This window comes from Microtus ochrogaster, linkage group LG2 (assembly GCF_000317375.1).
Source record: "Microtus ochrogaster isolate Prairie Vole_2 linkage group LG2, MicOch1.0, whole genome shotgun sequence".
Lineage (NCBI taxonomy): Eukaryota > Metazoa > Chordata > Mammalia > Rodentia > Cricetidae > Microtus > Microtus ochrogaster.
The window spans coordinates 38,966,739-38,992,562 of record NC_022028.1 but is presented as its reverse complement, the minus strand read 5'-3'; the positions used below and the strand labels follow the sequence as shown (position 1 = coordinate 38,992,562).

General features: G+C 37.4%; 1 protein-coding gene across 7 annotated transcripts in view; it reads right to left on the bottom strand.

Moving 5' to 3' along the window:
* Positions 1-25,824, bottom strand: part of Jmjd1c (jumonji domain containing 1C) — a 169,385-nt gene that overhangs the window by 39,589 nt on the left and 103,972 nt on the right. For 6 of the 7 annotated variants that reach the window (XM_013351165.2, XM_026785830.1, XM_013351164.2 and 3 more), the window contains 4 exons: positions 3,182-3,287; positions 1,358-1,482; positions 583-726; positions 295-487 (listed from right to left, as the gene is read on the bottom strand). In XM_013351165.2, the coding sequence (XP_013206619.1) occupies positions 295-487; positions 583-726; positions 1,358-1,482; positions 3,182-3,188 (469 nt within the window). In that variant the 5' untranslated portion in view covers positions 3,189-3,287. The remainder of the gene's footprint in view (positions 1-294; positions 488-582; positions 727-1,357; positions 1,483-3,181; positions 3,288-25,824) is intronic. The other variant, XM_026785831.1, reaches the window with a different exon arrangement.

Genomic DNA, 25,824 nt, shown 5'->3' with positions numbered 1-25,824 from the left:
AACAAGAGTTTTATTTTTGATGATCAATGAGCACACTTTGATGTAGTTTTAATTATGAGAAAATAGTGCGGCTTCAGCCAGCATGACGGCACATGCCTTTCCTACAAGCACTCATTGCACAGATCTGAGTTCGACACCAGCCTGGTCAGTGAGTTCCAAGACAGTCAGGGATGTGCAGTGAGACCTTGTCTATTTCTCATTCAAAATCAATTTTTTAACCCCCCAACCCCATCCTCTCAAGTAATACTTTGAAAAGGATATCTTAATATCCTTTTCTTTTAAAGTGTTGCCTACCTCCTCGTGATATATAATCATATTTTTCTTCCTTCATCTTCTCTTCATCAGGTATACTGCTATCTGAGCCCTTTCTCTTATTTGGACGAATATTTCTTTGTTGCTGTTGCTGGTGTGTGTTCTGTTTTGGTACAGCAGCTTGAGAGTTCATTGCTGGTCTGGGACTATTTGCTTGAGCACGTGTATAATGACCCTAAAAATAAATCAACAATGATTATATTACTATTTGATTTTGAATTGTGTAAGGAAAAGTATTTTATAAAACTTCATTACTAATAACATACATACGTGAACAGTGTTGGTATTATGAGTGGCACGAGACCTGCGTCGTGATGTAATGCCAATATTTTCACCTTTTAACAAAGAGTGAACGACATCATCTAGAAAGGTCATTTGAACCATAGAAGGATCGACATTCTGTGGTTCTAGTACCTAATCCATGACACAAAACAAACATTAACTCTAATAAACTGACCAGCATAACATTAGTACAATTTTTTTTACTTAGTTGAAGTATTTACAAATCAATTTTGGAATTCAAATTGGTAAGATACCACCTGCTTACATAACCAATTTTAACTGCAAAATATAAAATTACCTTTTCCCTTTTACATTCATCATCATAATTCTTAAAATTATGTTGAAATATCAATAATGAAATGTAATGTGAGAATGATTTATTTTGAAAATATAAAAGAAACTACTTGGGAAATATTTATTATTAGAGAGAAGGAAAACTGAAGGTTTAAGAAAGTTAAGTCTAAATTTGGGGGGGGGCTAATCAATTAGGGACCAATTTTTGTCAGTACTGAAATGAATCCATTACCATCACTTCCTGACCTAATGTGGTTTCTATATAACATCATATACATTTAAACTTTATTAGAGTTATATGATTAGAAACCTGGTATAGTGTTTACTAACCTATTAAAATATCTTTTCCAAAGAACTGAGAAGCTGGGGTTGGGGATTAGGAATAGCATGCACTCAACACACGGAAGGTGTATTTAATATGTGCAAAGCCCTGAGTTTGATCCCCAGCACCAAAATTGTAATGATTTACCTGATCATTCATAACGATCATGGTGCGGGTGAAGAGATCATGATGAGTAATTATGCCAGTAAACCACTGGGTGGCAGAATCTTGTCTATATACTCTCACTCTGTATCCATTTAAAGAATAAGGACCTTCAAAAACAAAAAACCAAAAGGGATATCTTAAATGAAGACATTTCCCATTTAGGTATACATAGGAATTACCTTTTAAAAGCAATAATGCTCTGTGACAGATGAGTTAAATGTAATCAGTTTTAAAAATGTCTTGGAAGACAAGTATCTTTTATCTCAGAACATGAACCATTAGACACTGCTACACATAAAATATTTTTGCAATCATAAACACAATGTAAAGCCACAGTGGTCTACAATTCGGTAAGGGTGCAAAACTAGTTAACGAGTTTTGGAAAAATGAGTTTATATGCCTGAGATGGGAAAGTAATTTACAACTTGATTAAAGGTACAGCTAGAAAAGGCTGATCTGTAAACAATGGGCTCATACCCCACACTGAACACAATCTGGAGTCGGCCAAAGATAAAAAGGGATATTAATATTTTACTCTTTTCTTCCCTAAGGATGCAAGTAAATAAAAAGTTATTTTAAAAAAATTAACGTCATCAAACTATAAAGTATGAAGGGACAGTAAAAATCACAGAAACATCATCTAACCACAACTGATCTTTTCTGGATCTCTGGATTTTAAAAATTATTTTTAAAATCTCCTTAAATGTCATTACTAACCACATGGAATTTTTAATCTCGTTTCTTGCATTTAATAATAAGAAACTTCCCCGACCCATCCCAGGATACAACAGTATGGAAGCTTCATCAAAAATGAAAAACTGGATGGAATAGAGGTGATGACTACTGCACAGGACATGATTAGCAGAGGTCTGGTCATGACTGGCTAGGAGACAAATGAAGTCCAGCTTATTTAGTTAGTTTTATGTTGAAAGTCTCTGAGAAGAGCTTAAAGAGCACTCTACACTAAGTGTTTAACACCCAGATGATCTGATGTTGCACATAAGAACACAAAACAAAACAGTTACATCTTCAAGAGCACTGCTTATTAATACTTAATGACAGGAATTTTTTTGTTTGTTTGGTTCTTCTTATTTTTGAGACAGGGTCCCACTATGTAGTGCTGACTGTCCTGGAACTTAATATGTAGACCGGGCTGGCCTCAAAATTACTCCAAAGTAATGGAATTAAAGACTTGCATGAATTGCAGAGACTGAGATAATTATGGGAACTTAACAACAAAAATATTCTTTGCATTCAGCAGCCTATCAACAGTCCAAGACATCTATCTTAGCTTCAGTTCAAATTCATGAGATCCTTACATCTATCATATGATTTTACTGCCATTGAAACACATTACTAGGAATTACAAAGCAGCTCTGATTTGAAAATCACATGTTAATAGACAACCCTGTAACTTACTAAAAAAAGGAAATAGAACTGAAGCTGTACTGTGGTAAATGCTGTTGAAGGTACACAGACACTTATCAGATATCAACAGCATTCTTCAAAGGAGATCAGTTAAGACTTTCGGCAGCAGCACTCCACTGCAAACAGTACTTCTTTTCCCAGGAAGAACACACCACATTATAGAAATTTCCCTATCAACAAAATAACTTATAGCTTTAATTCCATGTACAGTAAATAAATCAGAGAAATTATAAACTTTATCAAAATGTCTATGGTTTGTCAATTATACTCTGTCATTTTACTTGCATTTAAAACTATTAGATTGCAGAAAATCGAGCAATCAAATAGAAAATAAGTTGGCTTATTTTCAAAAATGATGTGTAACTTCAAAATAGGTACCTTGCATAAAAATCTCCTGAACCTTCTGTTCTTTCACCCAGACTTTCACTTCTGCATGCAGCTGTGGGTTGTCCCTGAGTACAGGCTTTAGGCTGTCAATGTCGTCCTGAAATTACAAATAAAAAGAGAATAGCCCATCAACAACAGTGCTGTAACTTAGTGTCTTCTATGTTCTAAGCACATTAGTAAATTCCTTAATATAAAAGCATAAACTCATGTCTACAAGAGCTAGTTCCAGGACAGGAACCAAAAAGCTACGGAGAAACCCTGTCTCGAAAAATAAAAAATGAAAAAAAAAATTAAGAAAAGCATAAACTCATAAGCTAGTTTCCTTAGCAACTATAACAATACAGCATATTATTCCATAGTGAAATTTGATCCTTGATAATTACTACCACGTATTCAAAAGTGGCACCAAATAACAAAGACTGGTGCTGTGAATCTCTTTATTCAGACTGTCTAAAGTTCAAATTTCTGTTTATCAATTTTCTTATTTATAAGGCAGTTTCTAATATCTGCCAATTATCTTGACAGACTTTTATAAGGTTTTATAAAGTAATGATACTATTTTTCATAAAACATTCTATTCTTGAAGTAATGGTGGTACATATATGCAATTCCAACACCCAAGAGGAAGCAAGAGGTTAAAACATTTAAAGCTAGTCAAAATTATCAGACACCCAGTCTCAGAAGCAAGCAAAAGTCAGACGTAGTAAATCACACAATTCTAGCACTTAGAAGGCTAAGGCAAGAAGGATGGTTCCAAAGTATAGGCCAATTGGGTCTGCACAGTTGAGAAGGAAGAAAGGAAGCAGAAAGGAGAAAAGGGGGAGGGGGGAGTGAAAGCTGGAGAGATGACTAGGCACTTGTTCTTATAGAAGACCAGGTTGGACTCCCAGCACCCACATGGCGGCTTGCAACCACCTGCAACTATATTCCAAGGGGACTCAAAGTCCTTTTTTGACCTTACAGAGCATAAGGAATCCAGGACAGACAGGCAAGTAGGTAGGCAGGCAAATACACACAGACACACAGACAAAACATAATAATAAAAAAAAATTCTTTTTTTTTTCGAGATAGGGTTTCTCTACATAGTTTTGGAGCCTGTCCTAGAACTTTCTCTGTAAAGCAGGCTGGCCTTGAAGTCACAGAAATCTGCCTGACACTACCACCTGACTCTACTGCTGGGATTAAAGGTGTGTACCACCATTATCTCGCCTAATGAAGTATTTTTTTTTTAAAAAAATCTACTTTTCATATCTTATAAAAACATCAACTAAAATTACATATATAAGATTTTCATTTTTGCTAATGTAATATATATTTATTTTTTCAAAAAGCAGGTCACTCGAGTATTAAAAAACACTCTTTCTATAAGCTATATCTTGTTTAATGTCTGTTATAGCCCCTAGGAATTAAACTCTTCCAAGAAGAGTGGAAGTTACTACTGTCACCCTGACAGATGATTTACCTGGAGAGTAGCCTTTGGGCATGCCTGGGGCACTTATCTTGACTGCATTAACAAAGGAAAAAAAAATTAGCTCCCTGTCCTGGGTACCATATGACTGTCTGGATCTTGAATTGTATTAAATGGAGAAAAGTGAACTGGAGTAACATATACCCTTCGTTCTCTATTCCTGATTATGAAAGTGATGTGAGCAGCTATTTCAAGCACTCTGGCTTCCCTGCCATGGAATATGAGCAGAAAGAAATAAGCCCCCTTTCCCTTAAGTTAGTTTTGCAAGGGCACTATATCACAGCAACAAGAAAGGAACTAAGACAGAAACAGAAAATATGGAAGCGAGGCAGTGAACAGATCAAAGTGGTAGAGCACTTTCCTGGCATGCCAACCTCAAACCCACTGTGGCGGCACATCCATGTAGTCCAAGTACTAAGGAGATGGAGGCAGAAGAACTACTCTGTATGTGCAATATTAGCTTAAAATGTGTTACATTCTTTTATGCTGTGGAATATCTGTATAATGATGCAAAGATGTGTTGCATTTTTTTAACTCTGTAAAGCTGTCATACTGTGTCTGTCTAAAACATCTCATTGGTCTAATAAAGAGCCAAACGGCCAATAGCTAGGCAGAGAGAGAGAACTAGATAGGACTGGCAGGCAGAGAGAATGGATAAGAGAAAAAGAAAAAGAAAAGAAGGAGGAGGGTCAGCCATCCAGCAATGCAGTAAGTAAAGACAGACATATAGAGAAAGGTAAAAGCCCAGAGACAATATATAGGTAGGATAAATCTAAACTTAAAAAAGCTGGTTAGAAACAGTTAAGAATAAATCTCCATTTATTTGGGAGTTAGGTGGCAGGACCCCAAAAATCAAAGAGTTTAAAAAAAAAAGACAAAGAAGAAAAAAACTACAGCATTGAGTTCTAAGACAGCCTGATTTACAGTGAGCTCCACGCAAGCCTGGGATTAAGTGAGACTGCCAAAATCAGTATCTATATCTAGTAATGTAAGAAATCACTTGAGAGGCAGAGACAAATGGACCTCTTTGATTTCAAGGACAGCATGCTCTGCACCTTGAGTGGATGTTTTCTAACTTCTAAAGTCTCAGGCTTGTAGTACTATCTTTCTTTGAAACAAACTAATTGCCTATGTGGTACAAAATAAACTAGGACACCGTGAAACATCTGCTTCCCATTTTGTGTGTATGTGTATTGCATGCATGTGCACCACATATGGGTCTGGTGCCTGCAGACACCAGAAGAGGGCTTTGGGTCACCTGGGCCTTGAACCCAACCAAGTCATCTGAAAGAGCACCCAGTGCTCTTAATTGCTGAGCCATCTCTGCAGCCCCCATTCCCATTTTTGGTTGTGAGACTAGCCTTTAACGGCTGAGCCATCTCTCCATCCCGATTCCCATTTTTATCAGGAGATTTTTACATACACGTAACATACGTAGTACTGAAGAAACTGTAGTGTTCATCTTTTATTTTTTGTATTTACTTTTAAAACTTTGCTACTATTCAAGTATTTATTTGACAAACCAATGTCAACAACAGAAAAGCATGTTACTATAAACTTTATGTAATAAAGTGAAAAAGGACCAAAAAAAAAAAAACCCTACAGTATTCGTAGTTTTCAATAACTACTTTGAGTTGTTTTCTTAGCTAACTTTGATATTATGGCTTAGATAAGAGATTCTGATCTAAAGTTCTCTTCAAAGTGTTAACAGAATAATCACAGTGTTTGTGCAATGGCATTCCAGTCATGCTGAATGCATTAAAGGGTGTGGAACAAGAGAAACAGCATCACTGCCTTAAACTCTACTTGTATACAACAAACCTTTCCACTCTTAAACACTGGGTTACTGATACAGGAAAAAAAAGACACTAATAAATGACACAAACTTTAACTAAATAAACCAAACTTTAAGCTCAATGTAAAATGGAAAAGACAAACTTCACACCATAATGAGATGAAAATGCAACAACAACAAAAGGTAATGATAAAAATGCGAACACTTTAATATCATTTTCTCTCATAGGTCAAAATTTTTATCTAGAAAATAAGATACCTCCCCAAAGGAAAGCTGCTTTAGCAATGACTTTTGAAAACATTTGTCTTGACAGGCCTGGTCATTCATGCAGTTAGTCCCAGCACTTGAGAGGCAGAGGCTAGTGGAGTTCTGTGAATATGACCTGAGTTCCAGGTCAGTCAAAGGCAGTCAGCTCAAAACGCAAATGAACAAACAACAAAAACCCACCGTACCTTGGCTGAAAAGATCACAAACACATTTTTTTACAGCATTATTTTTCCAGCTCAAAAAAATTACTAAACCATACTCAAAAGTCTTGTCTGCGGCCGGGCAATGGTGGCGCACGCCTTTAATCCCAGCACTCGGGAGGCAGAGGCAGGCGGATCTCTGTGAGTTGGAGACCAGCCTGGTCTACAGAGCTAGTTCCAGGACAGGCTCCAAAGCCACAGAGAAACCCTGTCTCGAAAAACTAAAAAAAAAGTCTTGTCTGCAGTTTATTTTGTGATCACAGGAGTTTTATAGAACAAATTCTGTGCAAAAACTTTTGCCTTTATTATGAAATTCATCCTCAATATACCACTCACTGTAGCATAGAATAATGTCTCCACTTCAGAGATGACAAAAATAAGGTACAAAGTATGAGAAGACTCACTAACAGTTATGAACGAATGTCATCGGGCTCTCAAGGCAAACTTTCTTCAGTTGCCACAGTACTACCCACCCTCTTATTTTGTCTTAAGTAAGACTCCAGGACTGATAACAGTACAAAGTGCTCTATCATTAAACTACTACTCCAACCTTATTGCCATCCTTAAATATGTTCTTGCTTTGGAATGTTTTTATTTATGTGTGTGTGTGTGTGTGTGTGTGTGTGTGTGTGTGTGTGTGTGTGTACACACATGAGAGCCATCTGTGCCACAGTATACATGTAGAGGTCGGAGGACAACTTGTAGGAGTTGGTTCTCTCCCTCCACAATATGAACCAAACTCAGACCACCAGGTTTGACTGTATTATCCTTCTGGTCCTAAAGTCTTTATATACGTAATAAAAGTGTAATATGCATGCAAAACATAACGTATTTAATTGGCAACCAAATTACATGTTTTAAACGTGCAAGCGTGTGTGTATATGTATGTGTGTGTAAGTGGACGCCAAGACAATCTGACAAACACATGGATGAGTCCAGGGAATTAAACGCATGTTATAAGGCATGGTGGCAAACAACTTTACCCTCCGAGTCATCTTCAAAGTCTACAGATAAATTAACTTTGTTATGCTTTTTCATGTTTTATGATAAGTCTTTTTAAATATAAAATTATTATTTTAATACTTAGTTTTAATTTATGTGAACAGGCTGTTTTGCCTGCATGTATATCTATGCACTGTACAAGTACAATGCCTGCAGAGGCCAGAAGAAAGCATCAGATCCGCTGAAGCTGGAGTTACAGATGGCTGTGAGCTGTCATGTGGGTACTGGAAATTGAACCCAGGTCATCTGGAACAGCAACCAGTGTTTTAACCACTGAACCATCTCTCCACTCCTGGTTTTAACTATTTTATAATGACCACATGTTGTTTTTATATTAGAAAAAGTAAAGAACAAAATTTTGATGCCAAAAAGGCTCATATTAACTTACTTTATTATAAAATACCAGAAGAAACTTAAAATTTAGGTAAAAAAAATCTTTAAAAACTAAAATGGATGTATTACACAGAAAAATGAACTAGTTTAGAAATTTTGTTGATGAAACCCTTAAAAACACCCTTTGTGTGTCATTAACACTTCCCTTAGGATAAAAACTACTTATTTATAAAAACTCCATTAAACCCAGAGTTAAAGTGCTTGCTTTGGAAGCATGGGTTCAAGCTCCAGTACCAACAGAACAGAACAGAACAGAACAGAACAAACATAAACCCACAAGGGACTGGAGCAATGGCTAATCAGGTAAGAAGAGCCCCATGATTTCCAGCACCCACATCAATAGCTGACAATAGCCTGTAACTCAAGCACCAGGGAATCTGAAGCCCTCTTCTGGCCTCCAAAGGCTTCTACATGTGCACACACAATAATAAATAAAAAGATAAATCATACATATGAAAGAACAAAATAAAACAAAAATCCTCAGAGTTAAAAGAACTACAAAAACTTATTTTATTACTATAATATAATAACAAATGTACTGGGTACTACTGAAATAAAGTTCCTATAAAACCACACTACAAATCACAAAAATAAGTTTAATTTTGTAACATTTTAAAAATAAACATTAAATGATAAAATTTAAAACAAAGCTAGAGGAATTCTATTTTCTTTACTGTTCAACGGATTTTTTTATACGAATCATTTTCATGTATATTTCATGATATACTTTTAAGGGAGTTAAGCCTACATCCTCACAACATTCTAAAATATATACTCAGTATTTCAAAGATAAAGTTACTTGAAACAAGAAAATACATACACAATTTTAAATAACTGACTTTAAACTTACAAAACGCCAGACAAAACTTCACAACTGATATGTGTGTCAAGTAGGATATCAACAAAAAAGGTAGGGTGGGGGTGTACAGGTAGCACAAGGCCCTGATGACACACATGTTCGTGCACACACGCACACCAACAATATTTAAAAAAATGCAGTCAATCTACAATTATCAACAGAAAGCTTAAACACACATACACACACACACACACACACACACACACACACAGCTTTCCTGAGAAGGGGCTCTAAGATACTTGGGGCTTTTCCAATGACTCAACAATAACTCACAGCAGTACCATGAACACTAAAAGCTTAGCACTCTGGACTTACTAGGGTCATCACTGTAAATTTACGCTAGATGAGTACTTTTATCTCAACACAATGTAAATACGACCTCTTCAGCTGAAAGTGATTCAAAGCATAAACTAATTTCCAGTCTTTATAGATTGCTATTTTGACACGCTGCCCACTATTTGACACAGAGAAAATTCTATCTAAAAATGTTCTAAAAAATCAAAATAAGTACCATAGAGACAGACTGGCAAGTTGCCACAAAGCCTGACAACTTGAACTGACATGCCAGAAGGAGAAGCAGCTCTCCTAAATTGTCCTTTGACCTCCACAAGCTGGCTCTGGCATGTGCCCCCTGTCATAACCTAAGAATCTTCATCCAAGGATAATCTCAGGGGGTGGGAACAGGGTCTGCCAGGGATTGAATCCAAGGCCCTCCTCATGCAGCTAAGTATGTTGTTCTAAGAGTGAACACCATCCCAGCCAGTTAATCTCAGTTAATCCTAGCAATAACTGTGATAATTATTCATTCTATTTCACAGAAAAAGCCATAATCACAAATTAAGTCATTTCCCCCAAACTGTTCAGTGGAAAGTAAATCAGCAAGACTCTAAATCAATGTAGTATTGTCTACCTTTCCTTCAATGATTCATGTACTTGTAGAATCAAAATTCTCAAAGATCTCTGCTAGGTTACAATAATTTATCAGTAACATGGTTTCATAAAATGGGAAAATTCTAAGTTAATTATCAAGAAAATTATAATTTAACAAATAGAATTTAACATAACCCTCAACAATTTTAGTATCAACATAGAAATTTATTAAAACAAAACAACTAAATAGCCTTAGTGCCCAGTTCAATGATTTCTTCCTTCGAAGATATCAGCAATGCTGGGTGTGGTGGTACATGCCTTTATTTCCAGCACTCAAGAGGCAGAGGCATGCATGCAGAGCTCTGTGACTTGGAGGCCAGCCTAACCACATGTAGAGTTCCAGACTAGCCAGGGCTACACAGTGAGATCCTGCCTTGAAAATAAAAGAAGGAAGGCAGTCAACTAAGTAGTACAAATAATCCACGGAAGTTTTGTTTTGTTGTTTCAGTTTTTTTTTAAGTTACTCTTCAAAATGAAATCCTTTGAAAAGAAAATTTTAAAGAAGTGTAATACTTCTGCACTTTAACAATTTGCCAAATATCATTAGTAATAAAGTTTTCCCTTCTAGGTCACCAGAGCAAACAGTAATATTTAAAAAACAAAGCTAGTGTGAGCCTTTAATCCCAGTATTATGGAAGGCAGAAATATCTGTGAGTTTGATACTACCCTGGTCTATAGAGTGAGTTCTATGACAGCCAGGGCTATGCAAGAGATCCTGTCTATAAAAAAAAAAAAAAAGTCATTAAAAAATGTGTTTCTTTCTTTCTAATGGAAGGAAAACACTAATATTCTTTTTGCTATCTTAAATAATACTGGTGAACTTTTTTAAAAAGGCCACTGGTTGGTGGTGCCTGTCTTTAATCCCAGCCCTAGGGAGGCCAAGGCAGGCAGATCTGAGTTCAAGGTCAGTCTAGTCTACCAGAGTGAGTTGCAGGACAATCTGGGCAGGGGGGTGGGGAGAGGAGAGAGGAAGGGAGAGAGAGAGAATAGTGGTGTGTCAGGAGGCAATTTTCTTTCAAGCCATTTATTAACAAGTATTGTACACAGCTGAGTCACCCGCTTACATCATCTGCTGCACCTTCCTCAAACTAGACCTAGTTGCTTTTTAAAGTCATAACTGAAAATATTCTTTTTTTTTTTTTCTGGTTTTTCGAGACAGGGTTTCTCTGTAGCTTTGGAGCCTGTCCTGGAACTAGCTCTGTAGACCAGGCTGGTCTCGAACTCACAGAGATCCGCCTGCCTCTGCCTCCCAAGTGCTGGGATTAAAGGCGTGCGCCACCATCGCCCGGCTTCTGAAAATATTCTTACAGAACACCTTAGGCTTAAAAGAAAAAAAAATCCATGACAGGAGTTCAACCTAAGTAAAACTGTAAATCTGAATAAAGTAGTCTTCTAAAACTTCCTGGGTATAAACCACAGTAAGTGATGGTGTGCTCGCTAGTTTTGTCAACTTAGTTTTGTCAACTTGACACAAACTAGAGTTATCTGAAAGGAGGAACTCAATTGAGAAAATATATCCATGAGATCCAGCTGTAGGGCAATTTGTCAATTAGTGATCAGTGGGGGAGGAGCCAGGCCACTGTAGGTGGTTGTAACCCTGAACTAGTCATGGTCCTGGGTTCTCCTAAGAAAGCAGACTGAGCAAGCCATGTGAAGCAGCACTCTTCTTCCATGGCCTCTGCATCCTCCGAGGTCTTGCCCTGTTTGAGTTCCTGTTCTGACTTTCTCTGATGATGAACAGTGCAGTAGAAGTGTAAACAAAATAAACCCTTTCCTCATGGTCATGGTATTCTGTTGAAACAATAGAAAGACTAAGGTATATGGTACAAGAGACTGGATTAGACAGCTTGTCTAATTATGTTTGAAAATGCCTCTTTGCCTATGGTACTATGAAGTTCTCTTACAGATAAAATTTGCTATTACTATATATTTTACTCCACAAGATTTGAAAACCTAGTGATGAGTGATGACTATGTCAAGGGACTGACCACACATACAAGACAGCATTCTTGCAAGAACTTTGCAAGTCCAATGGAAGAGATATAATGAAAGTAAGTTTCATTTAGGACACAGAATTCAAAAAATATTTTAGTAGGGATTGGAGGAGAGCTAACTAGGTACAACAGGACAGGTTACCATAGAAAAGAGAAGGGTTCTCTCATAAACCGAAAAAAGAATGAATTTTTTAAGTTGATCTTCAAAAATGAAAAAGGTACTTGCCCTGGGTACAGGAAAGCAAAAAAAAAAAAAAAAAAGCTTTCCAAACTAAAACACACATGCAAACACAGAAGAATCAAACAGTATGGTGTGTTTAGAGAACTTGTAAGTGCATCCGTGTGGGCTAAATGCAGATAGGGAGCTCTTTAAATAATGCAGCCAAATGAAAATGAGTCATGAAAATGAGTCAAGAACCAGCAATTGAATTCAGAACAATCAAAAAGGAAAACAAAGTGCGGAATCACAACGTGGAATATTAGCTGAAGATATGTTACATTCGTTTATGCAGTGAAACATTTGTTTAACAATGCAAAGATGTGTTGCATTCTTTTATGTTCCATTTGATTTAACTCTGTGAAGCTGTGTTACTTTGCCCTGTCTAAAACTCCTGGTTGGTCTAATAAAGAGCTGAATGGCCAATAGCAAGACAGAAAAAAAGAATAGGTGGGGCTGGCACGCAGAGAATAAATAGGAGGAGAAATCACGGTAAGAGAAGCAAAAGGAGCAAAAGGTGAAGGAGAGGAAGATATCAGGGGCCAGCCACTGAACTACAAAGCCAGCCATGGAGTAAGAAGAAAAGTAAAGAAAAAATAAAAGCTTATAGGCAAAGGGTACATGGGATAATTTAAGAAAAGCTGTCTAGAAATAAGCCAAGCTAAGACCAAGTATTCATTAGTAAGAATAAGCCTCCATGTAATTATTTGGAAGCTGGATAATGGCCCCCTCAAAAGAGTAAAAGAGCCAAAGAGTAAAAAAATAACCGACTACACTAGACAGTATAATAGAGTTCTCATCTTTTCAATGATACCAACTAGCCTTGTCCATTCTACTGAATTCTCTAGACTCTCCCTCCCCCTCACGATATTGTTTCATAATCCTCTGCCTCTCTGCATTCATAGTGCTAGGATTACAAAACTGTGCCACCACCCAGGATTTTCTAATGACTCTTAACAATTCAAGATTTTTTTCATTTTGTCACAGAAGTTATTAAGATGTTTATCATGGGGGAGTTTGCTTATTATAATTATTCACCATAGCTCCTATAGAACCTAAAGCTCTATGAGAACAAGAATTTATCTTGGAAGTACCAAGCACATATAATTAATTGGCTAAATAAAGTTATGAATTTAGTGCTAGACTATGAGGTCTTAGCTAGAATTTTATTCAGAATACAGAAAAAAACAGTTGAAACTTGACATCACTTAGGGTAAGTTTTAAAATAATAAGCAACCAAACTGGGAAGCCGCATAATAGTAAAACTACAATGGAGAAATAGTTTAATGCAAACAAGAAATACAGTTATTTTATTTAGTATTTATAAGTATACACATGTATAAAAAGGAACAGAGGCTGGGTGGTGGTGGCAAAATGCTTTAATCCCAGCAACTGGGAGACAGGAGCAACCTGGTCTACAGATCAAGTTCTAGGACAGTCAAGGATAGGCAAAGAAGCCCTTTCTCAAAAGTAACAACAAAAAGAGATGAAATGTGACAGATGAGATTTTCTTTATAGCAATTCAAGAGTAGAAGAAGAGGTCTTAAAGACTGTAAGAGCCAGAGAACAGGAAGTTTACTGTGAGATTATATCTTCTAGAGAAATCAGAAGCTATACCCATGAGGTCTCATCAAGATAGTGACCTAAACAATGGCAACACAAAAAGAACATGTTAGCACTGAAGGGGTATATTCATGGGTCCTTAATCCTAGACAATGATATATAGGCAATTAAGGGTGCTGAGTGGATAAGATGGTCTTCATTGGGGAAGCACCTTGAAGTTAGCTATCCAATACAGGTGCTCAGCCCAGATATCATATACATACAAGTAATACTAAGACTGAAAAGGTTTTATTTATGTATTTAGAAAAGATATGTATTTGAGGGGTGAGAGAAGATGGTGGTATAAGGGAGGAAATGGAAGAAAAAGAAAGGAACGATTATGCAAATACAACAAAATTTCAAAAGAATTCTGAAATTGGGGGATGGGGTCACGAGGATCATCAATTCAAGACTAGCTTTAAGATACAATCAAGCCCAAGACACTCTAGGCTACATGACACCTGGTCTCAAAAAAAAAAAAAAAAAAATACAATGGGGCTGGAGGGAAGGCTCAGCTGGAAGGGCACTTAAATTCTTGTAGAGGACCTGAGTCTGGTTCCTAGCACCACATGGTGCTCACAACCACCAGTACCTCCTGTTCTGGACAAGCCAAGCCCTATTCTGACGGCGAAGGGCACCAGGCACACATGCAGGCAAAACATTCAAAGTAAAAATAAAAATAAATCTTAAGAAAGTCATTAAAATGGGAGGTGAATACAAATGAAACAATATTGGTCATGAAATGATTCACTGTTCAACAGTAAGTAGATAGGAGCACTAGCTGTTCTTCCAGGTCCTGAATTCAATCCCTAGCACCCACATAATGGCTCACAATTGTCTGTAACTGTAGTCCTGTAGGATGCCCTCTTCTGGTGTGCAAACATCACATGCAGACAAAACACCCATATATATATAAACAGAATAAAATAACTTATTACAATGAAAACTAAGTCTTCACTGTAGCCTGTTAAGCCCCATCTGAATACCCTTAAAACTTATCTCTTATTTTCTAACCTTCAATTCTTTGAATGTTCTTTATGGATTTTCCATTTTCTGTTCCAGCTGATGATTTCTAGCTCCTTTCATTTACTTTACATAGACTTGTTTTTGAAAATTCTTTATTATATTTACTCGGTGTGCCTGCGTGTGGATGACAGAGGGCAACTTATAGGAGTCATTTCTCTCCTGAGGATCAGACTCCAATCAGAGCAGCTCTTTCGTTCTTTCTCTGCTGAGCCGTCTCACCGGACCTCTTCTAACCTACTAATCTCAACCCACCCGCCTTCACTCTCCTTCTCATACTCAGAAGCAGTAAAGAAAGCAAACAAGAAGTATTTGAAAAACCGAAGAAACACCTAATGGACTTATCTTTGAGACAAGAAAAAAAAAGCAGGCACAAAAATAGGTCTAAGAACAGGAAGTTAAAGGGGTTCCTGCTTGTAACCTCAATTTCCTCTGTGCAGTAGGAGAAAGGTCATCTACTAGTAGAAAAGAAGGAAGTTTAGTACAGTGATGATAATATGGAGTAACTGTGTAAGGAAATACAAGTCCACAGAAGCATACAAAAGAATGGCAGAAGAAATTAAGGGCTCATCTGAATTGTGGGGTATCATTAGTGTTTTCCTTCAATGTTCAACATTGTACAATGAGAATGTGTGAAGCAGGCTTAGGTGTAGTACTGATTGCCTCCCAGAGAGCATCTGGACATAGATCATTTAAAACAAAACAAAAGTTTACTATTTTACACCAATTATTGATTACTGGGTTATAAGAACTCCTATTTAAGAACAAAAATAATAGAAGCACATTATACTAAGTAGCCTCTACCAAACAGCTAGGTCTAGCAATCCCAGGAAATCAGAGAGTAAAGCAAGCGTCACAGAATTGAACTGACTAAGTAATAAGACTCAGGCAGCTAGGAGAAAGGGCTGAGAACCAAGATACACAAAAGCTAAATTAGGGTCTGGGGATGGAGCTCAGCAGCAGTGCAAGTAAGTACAAGGCCCAGGGCATGATCCCAAAAACAGAGGAGGGTTTAAAAAAAAAGAAAAGAAAAGAAAAGCATACTGTCTCACATTTAGAATTCTGGAAGCACTTAACAGGACATATAAATGCTTTTTTATCATCAGCTGATAATTTCAAAACTAACCAGGCAATACTGTTTTAAAGACTTCTACTCTCTCAACTATTTTATAACTACAGTCCAAGATTGCTACCTGACATTGGGGTGCATGCCTTTAAACCCAGCACTAGGGAGGCAGAGGGAAGAAGAGGCAGGCAGATCTCTGTGGGTTCAAGGCCAGCCTACTCTACAAATTGAGTTCCAGGACAGTCAGGATTGTTACACAGAGAAACCCTGTCTCAAAAGAACAAAACAAACAAAAACCTACAATCTAAGTATGCTGTGGACTGGAGAGCATTGCAAAAGAGGAAGAAAGAAGGTTTGGCAATTAAGAAGAGAAAGTGACACAGGCATTCACTACATTCAGAGCCACAGTGACCTGCCCTTCAAGACAAAATAAAGTATCAGCAGTACCAGTGGCAATTTTGTGTGAATCTAGCTACATTATGGTGTCCAGGTGTTGAGTCAAATGCAGTCTACATGGTTCCACAAAGTACTTTTTGGATTCAATTAAGTATTCAGATTTTGAGTACCAGATTACTAACCACAGTCAGCTCAAGGTCTTAAGAAGGATGGAAGCCTTCTAAGGAAGACTAATCCTTCTATTCCAAGCTGCCTTTGAGCTCAAGGTTGGCCTACTAGGTAGATTCTAGACTTTATAGTATCCCCAAATTCCATGAGCCAATGCCCCCTCACTCTTTTGGTTCTGTCCCTAGGGGAACCCTAAAATACTAGACCCTACTGGGAAACACTCCTGGCTTTTACGTGTTCTCTCCCATCTTACTTCTGTTTATTTTTAGTGCTGTGAAAAATCAAATCCAAGACCTTGAGCATTAGGACCAATGTTTCACCACCAAAGCACATCTCTAGTGCCCCATTTGATTTCTAATAGAATCCTATTTCTAAGACAAACATATCTCGTGGTCTATAAACAGTATAAATAAACTATTATTTTAGAACTGGTATGATTCTGTAATTAGATGTGTACCCCTTCCCCTACCTTGAAAGAGATTTTAGTATTTTTCAAACTTATTTTAGTATTGTCAAACTTACAATTCCAATGAGCGGCCAGCAAACAAGTAAATAGCTGCATGTTATACACCTCAGCAACCACCAGATGTTCCTTCACTCAAACTTCAAACATCTATTCTCTGCGAAGTTCTAGTCTATTGCTCACTAACTTACATAGGAGTTATGGAACATTAATAAAATTTCAATGACAAAACAAAATAAGTTATATGAGTTATTTTGGACTTGACGATCAAAATGAACAAATTATGTAGCTGTAAGCAAAAGAGACTGGTACCCTATCTAATTAAATCCTTAATGAATGAAACTGTATGGCACTGGCATGAGGACATGCTGTGGAAATTTCTTCAGCTCCTTCAGCCAATAGCCTTTAAGATACCAGCCACTGGGTGTGGTCTCTTATACTATAAATGCAGCTGTAAAGCAAAAGCTCACTCTCTTGCTTCCGGCTCTCACTTCCAGCTGCTAGACTCTGTTCCTGCTCCCCGTTCGTGAAGAGGACTATGATCTAGAACAGTGATCTGTGAGTCTCCCCTAAATAAATAACCCTTTATTATACATAATTCTGAACTAGTGTGGGATTATTTTGTAACTTCCATCATCAAGGACAGATATAGGCCAAGGGACTAGAATAGAAATTACAGAAACAAATTATAGTACAATCACTGTAACAGATAATCTTTCGAATAATACTGAATAAAATAAGTTATTTGGTCCCTTAGATGATACCATCTCTTAAAATTAAAAGAGATCAAACACTTTAATTAAAAGCTATAAATAAGGGCTGGAGAGATGACTCAGAGGTTAAGAGCACTGGCTGCTCTTCCTGATTTCAATTCCCAGCAATCACATGGTGGCTCACAACCATCTGTAATAAGGTCTGGTGCCCTCTTCTGGCCTGCAGGCATACATGCAGACAGGACACTGTATACATAATAAATATCTGTTTTCCAAAAGCACATCTAACAAAAAGCAGACCACTCAGATTTCATTAAATAAAAACATTTGTACATCACAGCATGCTATCAGGAGAGAAGAAATCAACAGAAGGGTGAAAGAAGTTGCAAGCCATGTACTTAAATAAGGACTAATAGGTACTCTGAATGTTCCTGATACAAAAAAGATTTTTATTTTTTTTTTAGTGAGCAAAGAACATTAAAGAATGATTCTTATTCAAATGATGAGAAGCTATCTGCCAGTAATCATAGGAAAATGCAGGTGAAAACCACATTATATTCATTAGAATGGCTGCCATACAAACTGAAAGGAATATAACAAGCATTGATAATTCAAAGAAACTGGAACTCTTGTGTATTTTTGATAGACACAATGAAATAATGAAACCAGCAAGGAAGAGCTGGCTATTTCTCAAACAATTTGGTTGTAGGTGTGAATGTGGTACGTGCGTGTGTGTATTGTTCTTTTTTGAATGAATGAGAACATATTTGACACAGTTTCACTCTGTAGCCGCTCAGGCTAGCTGAGAACTGAATGTATAGACCCAGCTAATCTCAAACTTGCAAACCTCCTGCTTCAGTCTCCCAAATTCTGGAATATGCTGGCTGGCATCACAGGTATGTATGACCATGGTTGGCTCCAAAAAATTTTAAACATAAAATTTCCATAGGTTTCCACAACTACACACACATGTGTGAGTATGTACATATATGTATAATGATATACAAAACTAAAAGGGAAGACAGAAATTATTCGCAGTAGCACTATTCACCATTGCCAAGAGAGAAGTCCAAATATCGCCGAAAATGAAAAATAAAATGTAGTATAAAAAATGAGACTTTCATGCATAAAAAGAAATTAAATTCCAGCATACTATAAACTTGGGTAAAACCTGAAGTAAGTGAAACAAGCCATTAAAAAGGGATACTGTATAATTTTTCTTATGTGCAATACACAAAGTAAGTAAAAGGTGGAGGGAATAGGTGAAATTAGAAAACAGGGAATTAACTCTTAATTGACATAAGTTCTCTAAGGGATGATGAAAAGGTTGTGAGACTGGGCAGTGGTGATGTCTGTACAATATTGTTAAGGTACTTTAGTACCAATGAATCTTGTGCTTAATGGTTAAAAGCTTTGCTTTTTGTCCTTTTGACCAAATGCAATGGGGAAAGAGGTTGAAACCAGTAAGGTGGCAGATTCAATTAAACTTTCTTGAAAAAGATCCCCATTCCAGCTGAAGGTGGCAGTGAACATCAACACTCAGATGGCAGAAGCAGGCTGTTCTCTGTGAACTTTGGAGCCAGTCTGGTCTGCAAAGATGAGTTCCAGACTACACAGTAAGATTTTTGTCTCAAATAAAACAACCCCCTCATCACCACTATACTACCACAGGAGGACGTTAAATGCAGGAAGTTAAATGAGCGGGCTGAATGCACATATTGAATAGTCCACTTCCTGCATTTAGCAAACTTTAACATCCTACAAACAGGCTTAGCTAATTTACATTCCGCCTAAGACAAAGACAACTGAAGACAATTTCTTTTGACTTCCCAGGTGTCTAGTGGTATGCACAATGTTTTGCCTTTATGCACTTTTGAATTCCTTAGGTTATAGACTTTATGTCTTCAAAATAATTCAATTACCACAAAGAAAACTGAACTGCTGGGGAAAAAAGTAGGACAAATGCAAAACATCTTAACCCAGTGAGGTTCTCTGCATGGAAAATAAATGAATCTTAACAACAACAAAAAGCACAGATTTAGAGTATAACTATGTCTATGTAGAAAGTCTAGAGATATTGTGCTGACAAAAACTGGCGGGGGTGGGGGAGAGACAGTCTTTAATTAAGAAAGAAATCAGCTATAAGGAATATAAGAAAATGGTGTAAATACAGGATAATTCCCATGTGGCTGCTCACTATGGTGCAGTGAAAACAGAAGAGCCTTAGAGAGCTTCTGCTTCTGCTAGCTGTGTGAGCCTTCACACCACTGTCACAAACTTCTGACCCTCACCACTCTTTTCTTTGTATGCTTGCTTCCACATATTCTTCTCCTCTCCCCAGGGGATGGAATCTGAAGTCTCTTATATGACTAACATAAATATTACATAAAAATGCTTTTGAATTTTTAAAAATATAAATTTATAAATATAAACATCACAAATGAACTGATTTTAAAGAATATAATTGGCCTTTAGTAAAACTTTGCATAAGGGAAAAAGAATATCATCCTATTTTGACTGGCAAAAGAAACCAGAAAATTCTTTCTCAAACACTAACTAGTGATGGTGTAGAATTTTTGGAATCCAATGCCTACATGCATAATTTCATATACTTTAAATTCTTTACAGCAGCCACAAAATAAATAAAAGGAGATGTGATAACCATAACATATTTAAGACCTGGAGAGAGCTATTGTAGTGTGACTAGTTTTCTAAGTATTACAGTTTGCAGGTAATCACACTCTGGGCTATTTTCAAAGAAACCTGTCCCTGGCCTCTATGGATGCATATTTAACAAACCATGTTTTACAGTCTTCACAAATAAACTTGGGGTTTTTTGTTGGTGGTCGTGGCTTTTTGAGACAGGGTTTCTCTGCATAACAGCTCCAGCTGTCCTGGAAGACCAAAGACATCTGTAGACCAAGATAGCCTTAAACTCACAGAGCTCCAACTGCACCTGTCTCTCAAGTGCTAGGATTAAAGGTGGGAGCCACCACTGCCCAGTCACAAATAAACTTTGAAATGGCAGCATGTATGTATTAGAATAGCTGGTTGAAATAAACTGAATTTTTAGGCTTAATGTCTCTTAAGAGACTAAAACAATCATGCTTTAACCTGATATTGACTTGTGAGACCTTAAAAAGCATAATTACTATTGAAATTTACTATTTCAGAAATACTATTGAAATTAGGACTTTATAAAATTGGGTAAGTGGATGATAAAAAAAATAGCATACCAAAATTAATGTTAAAACATAAAAATTCTTACACACACACATACCCCATTTAGATAAGGAAGTACAATAATTCATTTTAGTAGCTGGTTCTCTTGTTTTTGAGGTCCATTTTTATATTATCCAGGCTTCAGGTTGGCTTTAGTATTGCAAGCTGTCACTTTTGAGTAGAAATGGGATAAAGCCAAGAACTATACAAAAAGAGCTGCTGTCTGCTTTGGCTTCATCCAGACCACCCCCCGCCATGCCTCCTCAAGGATGCTCATTTTACCAAGCCAATAATGCACCAGTAGTCATTTCACAGCTATTGTTATGATCCTGAACTTTCACATTCTTGGCACAATATGCATGCATAACCTCAATGTTCTGATTCAACTTAACTTTGTTTTAGAAAAGTACTTCTAAATTTCATTCAAGTGGTAACATTGAATGAAAAAGAAATTAAAAGGACAGGACATGACTGCTCCTGAGCACTGTGGAAGACAAAGTTTATTATAGACACGTGGGAGGGCACAATCAAAGACGAGGACATCTGGGAGAGTTCAGAGTAGATTTGACCGGGCTGAGCTGGGCCTTGTGGGAGAGAGGGAGGGGGAAGGGAGAGAAAAGAACTAGGTGTGTCAGCCAGGAAGTCAAAAGTACAAGAGAGCAGGGAATTCTGTATTATACAGGAAATAGCAGGGGGTGGGGGAGCACAGCCCAACCCCTGGGCTGGAGAGTTCAGGGTAGAGGATGGGGTGGGTGTGCTGCTATCCATCCATACCTTCTAACAGGTAGGCCTGAGGGATGCTGGGGGAACCTGGCACCTCAGCCTTTAGTCCCAGGTTTGAAATTTAACAAACATGAATGCACACTGGAAATGAACATGGGGAATTGCTTAATTAAATTTAGGGAATGTACTTAATTCCTGCCTAAATATAATTTAGAAACAGACACAGAAAAACAGGGTTAAAAGCTCTCTGTAAGTGCTATTTAATCCAAACAGTCTTGTTTTCTAGTTTGGTAGATAATTTCACTTGTATCTAGTACTCCGTAACTCAAAAGTTCCTTCTTGAGATAAGCCCAGTTTTAGATAAGATGCTTCGTCTCTCAGATTAAACCAATTATGGTTTTTAACTTGACTGCTAGGCTGTTGTTCAGAAATGGCTGCTTGCCCCCCCCTTTTTTTTTAACCTTAAGGAAGCTGACAGAAGTGCTAGAAAGGAACTCCAAAGGTCAGAGTACAACTACTTCATCCAGTATTTAAAGGATTTCCCCAGGCCAAGATATTACCTTCCTAAAGGCTCCCCACACACTGGAACAAGATGGGGGAGGTTCGATGCCTACCCACATGCACAAACAGGCTTGTTTTTAAGGCAGAGCACTGTTTAATACCCTAAGCACAAAACATACTTTGGAAAGATAACAAGTATTAGCAGCAAACAGAATTTGATTCCCCACCCTGGGGGGTTGTTGTGTAGTTGTCAGGAAATCCTACCTAAATATGCCTCTGTAAGAAAGTGGGAGAGAAGGGGAAACAAAAACAACTGTAGAAAATATGTCTTAGAATTAGACACTTATAAAGGGGTATATACTAGCAGCTGAAAAATTTGTTGGATGGAGAAACAATGGTAGAGAAGACAAAATATTAAAATATGAACGGTCCCAGGTGAAGGAAGACCTAACAAGTGTGTGAATGGCAGGAGTTACAAACAACCACTCACAAGACTTAAGCACGCTATTCTATGAGAAGAGAGGAGCTAATGCCTTGCTAAGCAAGTGAGAACTGTTTAATAGGTCATTTCATTTTATTCTCTCCAACAACCCTGGTATATATAACTGCCTGTATTTTATAGATGTAAAAGCTGTTCATGTAAAAATTTCTAATTTCCCACGTCAAATTTTAAATCATGACAGACAGGAAAGACATAGAAATCATTGCTGTTAATCACTTGTGCCTATATTCAATTTCTAGGGCCAGTCAATCAGCTCCTTTTGATGAAACTGCAACCAGCATACCACCACTAATACACATTTTTCTATACATACATACATACTTGCTGATTAAGTGTACTTAACAATCTTTTCCCTCCTTTATCTGATCCTGACCTATCTAGATCTAGTATTATGTCTATTATTAAAAACACAAACCTTTTTCCTAGCTAGGCTGGTAATATCTGGATGTTTCCTAAATCTACATTACTGATTACTTGGTCAATCTTGACACTATCATCTACTTTCATCCTTAGTTTCACCTCCTCCCTGAGACTTTAAACCATTTCAGTCTCTACTGGCTTTATATTCCTGAAACCTTCATTAGGAATTGTTGGCGCTTTTAATCAAGTCTACTTCAAGGAATATCTTTTTATTTGGGGAGACAAGGTCTTCCTTATTGCCCAGGATGGTCTCAACTTCACACCTGTGCTGGTGCATACCTGCCACCCCAGGACTCTGAAAGCTAAGGTGGGAAGATTCCAAGTTAACTTTGATAACATAACAAGAGTCTACAAAACAGAAAGAGTGAGTTTAATAAAATACAACTTTTGATACCAACTCCCAACTCTAATTGTCATTATATTAAAATGAATTTCTCTCTCTCTCTCTCTCTCTCTCTCTCTCTCTCTCTCTCTCCTCTCTCTCTCTCTCTCTCCAGATCAAATCCTGTTTCTCACGGAATGTTTATAGTGTTTAAAACAAACAAACAAACAACAACCCAAAAACCCCAAAACTATAAAAGCAACAATTCTCAACCTGTGGGGTTAAACAACCCTTTACACAGGGGTCACCTACATATCAGATACTTAAAGTAAAAACTATAAGAGCAGCAAAATTACAGTTATGGAGTAGCAACAAACAGAATTGTATGGTTGGGGGTCACCACAATATGAGGAGCTGTATTAAGGAGTCACAGCATTAGGAAAGTTGAAAACCACTGCTCAAAAGAGTATGTCTGTACTGTGAATCGGACCAGCAGTATTTTTAAGTTTGAAAAAGGAATGCCAGGCATGCAGGTGCACACCTCTGATCCCAGCACTCGGGCAGAGGAAGGCAGATATCTGAGTTTGAAACCACAAACTTCAGAACGGGTTCCAGAACAGCCAGAGCGACACAGAGGAACCCTATCTTGAAAAAATAAAATTATTATTATTATAAACAAAATTAAGTTTGAAAAAGCATGTCATTTCCTTAGCCATTTAAAGAAATAGTAACATTTTGTTTACTTTCTTTTGTAAACTACTAACAAAACCAAAGGATGTTGAGGGAAAGATCTGCTTATAAACAAATTATTAAGAGTTTCATTGTCTGTATACCATTTATATTGATTATTTAAATCAAGAAAGTATAGCATGCCTAGTTTTAACCAAACCACCAGCTAACTTTTCCCCTTGGCTAACCAGAGGCTATATTTTTTTACCTTATTTGAATTATCTCCTGGTTATGAATCAAAACCAAACTCCACAGGATAGTGACAAAAATTCTTAAGAAACAACTGTGTGTCTCTGTTATACAACACATCCTCAACTAATGCTAATTTATCCTAGCCAATTGTTTGAGCTATTTTTCGTAAACCAATTGTGCTGGGTAACAATTACCTTAAGATTCTTCTAAAATCTCAGTCAATATATTTATATAATCAATGGTGGGGAAATTATAGGCTCACTGATAGACAGTGCTTGCCTAGCATGTGCAAGTTTCTGAGAAAATAATTTTAATCACTGAAGGAATAGAGCAATTACAAATATGCAGGTAGATTCTTGATGGGTGGTGGCTGAGCATTTAAGGAAAGCTGCTGCTCTAAGATTTGATTCCGAGTATCTACATGGTGGTTCACAATCTTCTTTAACTTCAGATTTAGGGGATCTGATGCTTTCCTCTGGCCTCCAGAAGAACCAGGTACACATGTGGTACAGATATAAGCAAAAACACCAACAAACATAAAAAAATATGATAAAAGGGCACGGACTAGAAGGAGAGGAGGGAGGGAAAATTGGGGCCAGGATGTAATGTATAAAAGAAGAATAAAACAGAAAAACACTTGCATTCCAGTGTGGGAAACTCATAACAAGATGGCTCAATAAAAGACACTTGTCACCATGTTTGACAATCTGAGTTAGAATTCCAGAACTCAGGTAGGAAGTGGTGGCACACGCCTTTAATCCCAGCACTCAGGAGGCAGAGGCTGGCGGATCTCTGGGAGTTCAAGGTTAGCCTGGTCTATACAGAGAATTCCAGGACAGGCTCCAAAAGCTACACAAAGAAACCCTATCTCAGAACTCACCCCTCCACACACTGAAGAAAAAAAAAATTCCAGGACTCTCAGGATGAAAGGAGAGAATCAACTTCTCTTTCTCTGCCCTCCGCATATAACATGGCTCATGCACACCCATACAAATAATAAATACCACATAAATACTCTTCTAAATCTGTAGAAGTGCTCAGGTTACCTAAGCCAGTGTACTTTGCTATAGGCAGCCAGTCACCCACAGCAGTACTCTCTCTACTTACTGAGTGCTATGATTCAATGTTTATACACTACAAAGTGCCACTAAAATTCTCATTACTTTTAGTTCATTATGATCCGATGTTCCAATTCAAACATAACCATTAAATTCTAAGATGACTATACCTTATGTGAGGGAAAATATCTGAGTATTAAAATACATATTCAAATCAACAGACAAAAATGGTATATAAATTTGGAGAAGCAAATTATTTATAAAAATGTAGCCGGGCGATGGTGGCGCACGCCTTTAATCCCAGCACTCGGGAGGCAGAGACAGGCGGATCTCTGTGAGTTCGAGACCAGCCTGGGCTACAAGAGCTAGCTCCAGGACAGGCTCCAAAGCCACAGAGAAACCCTGTCTC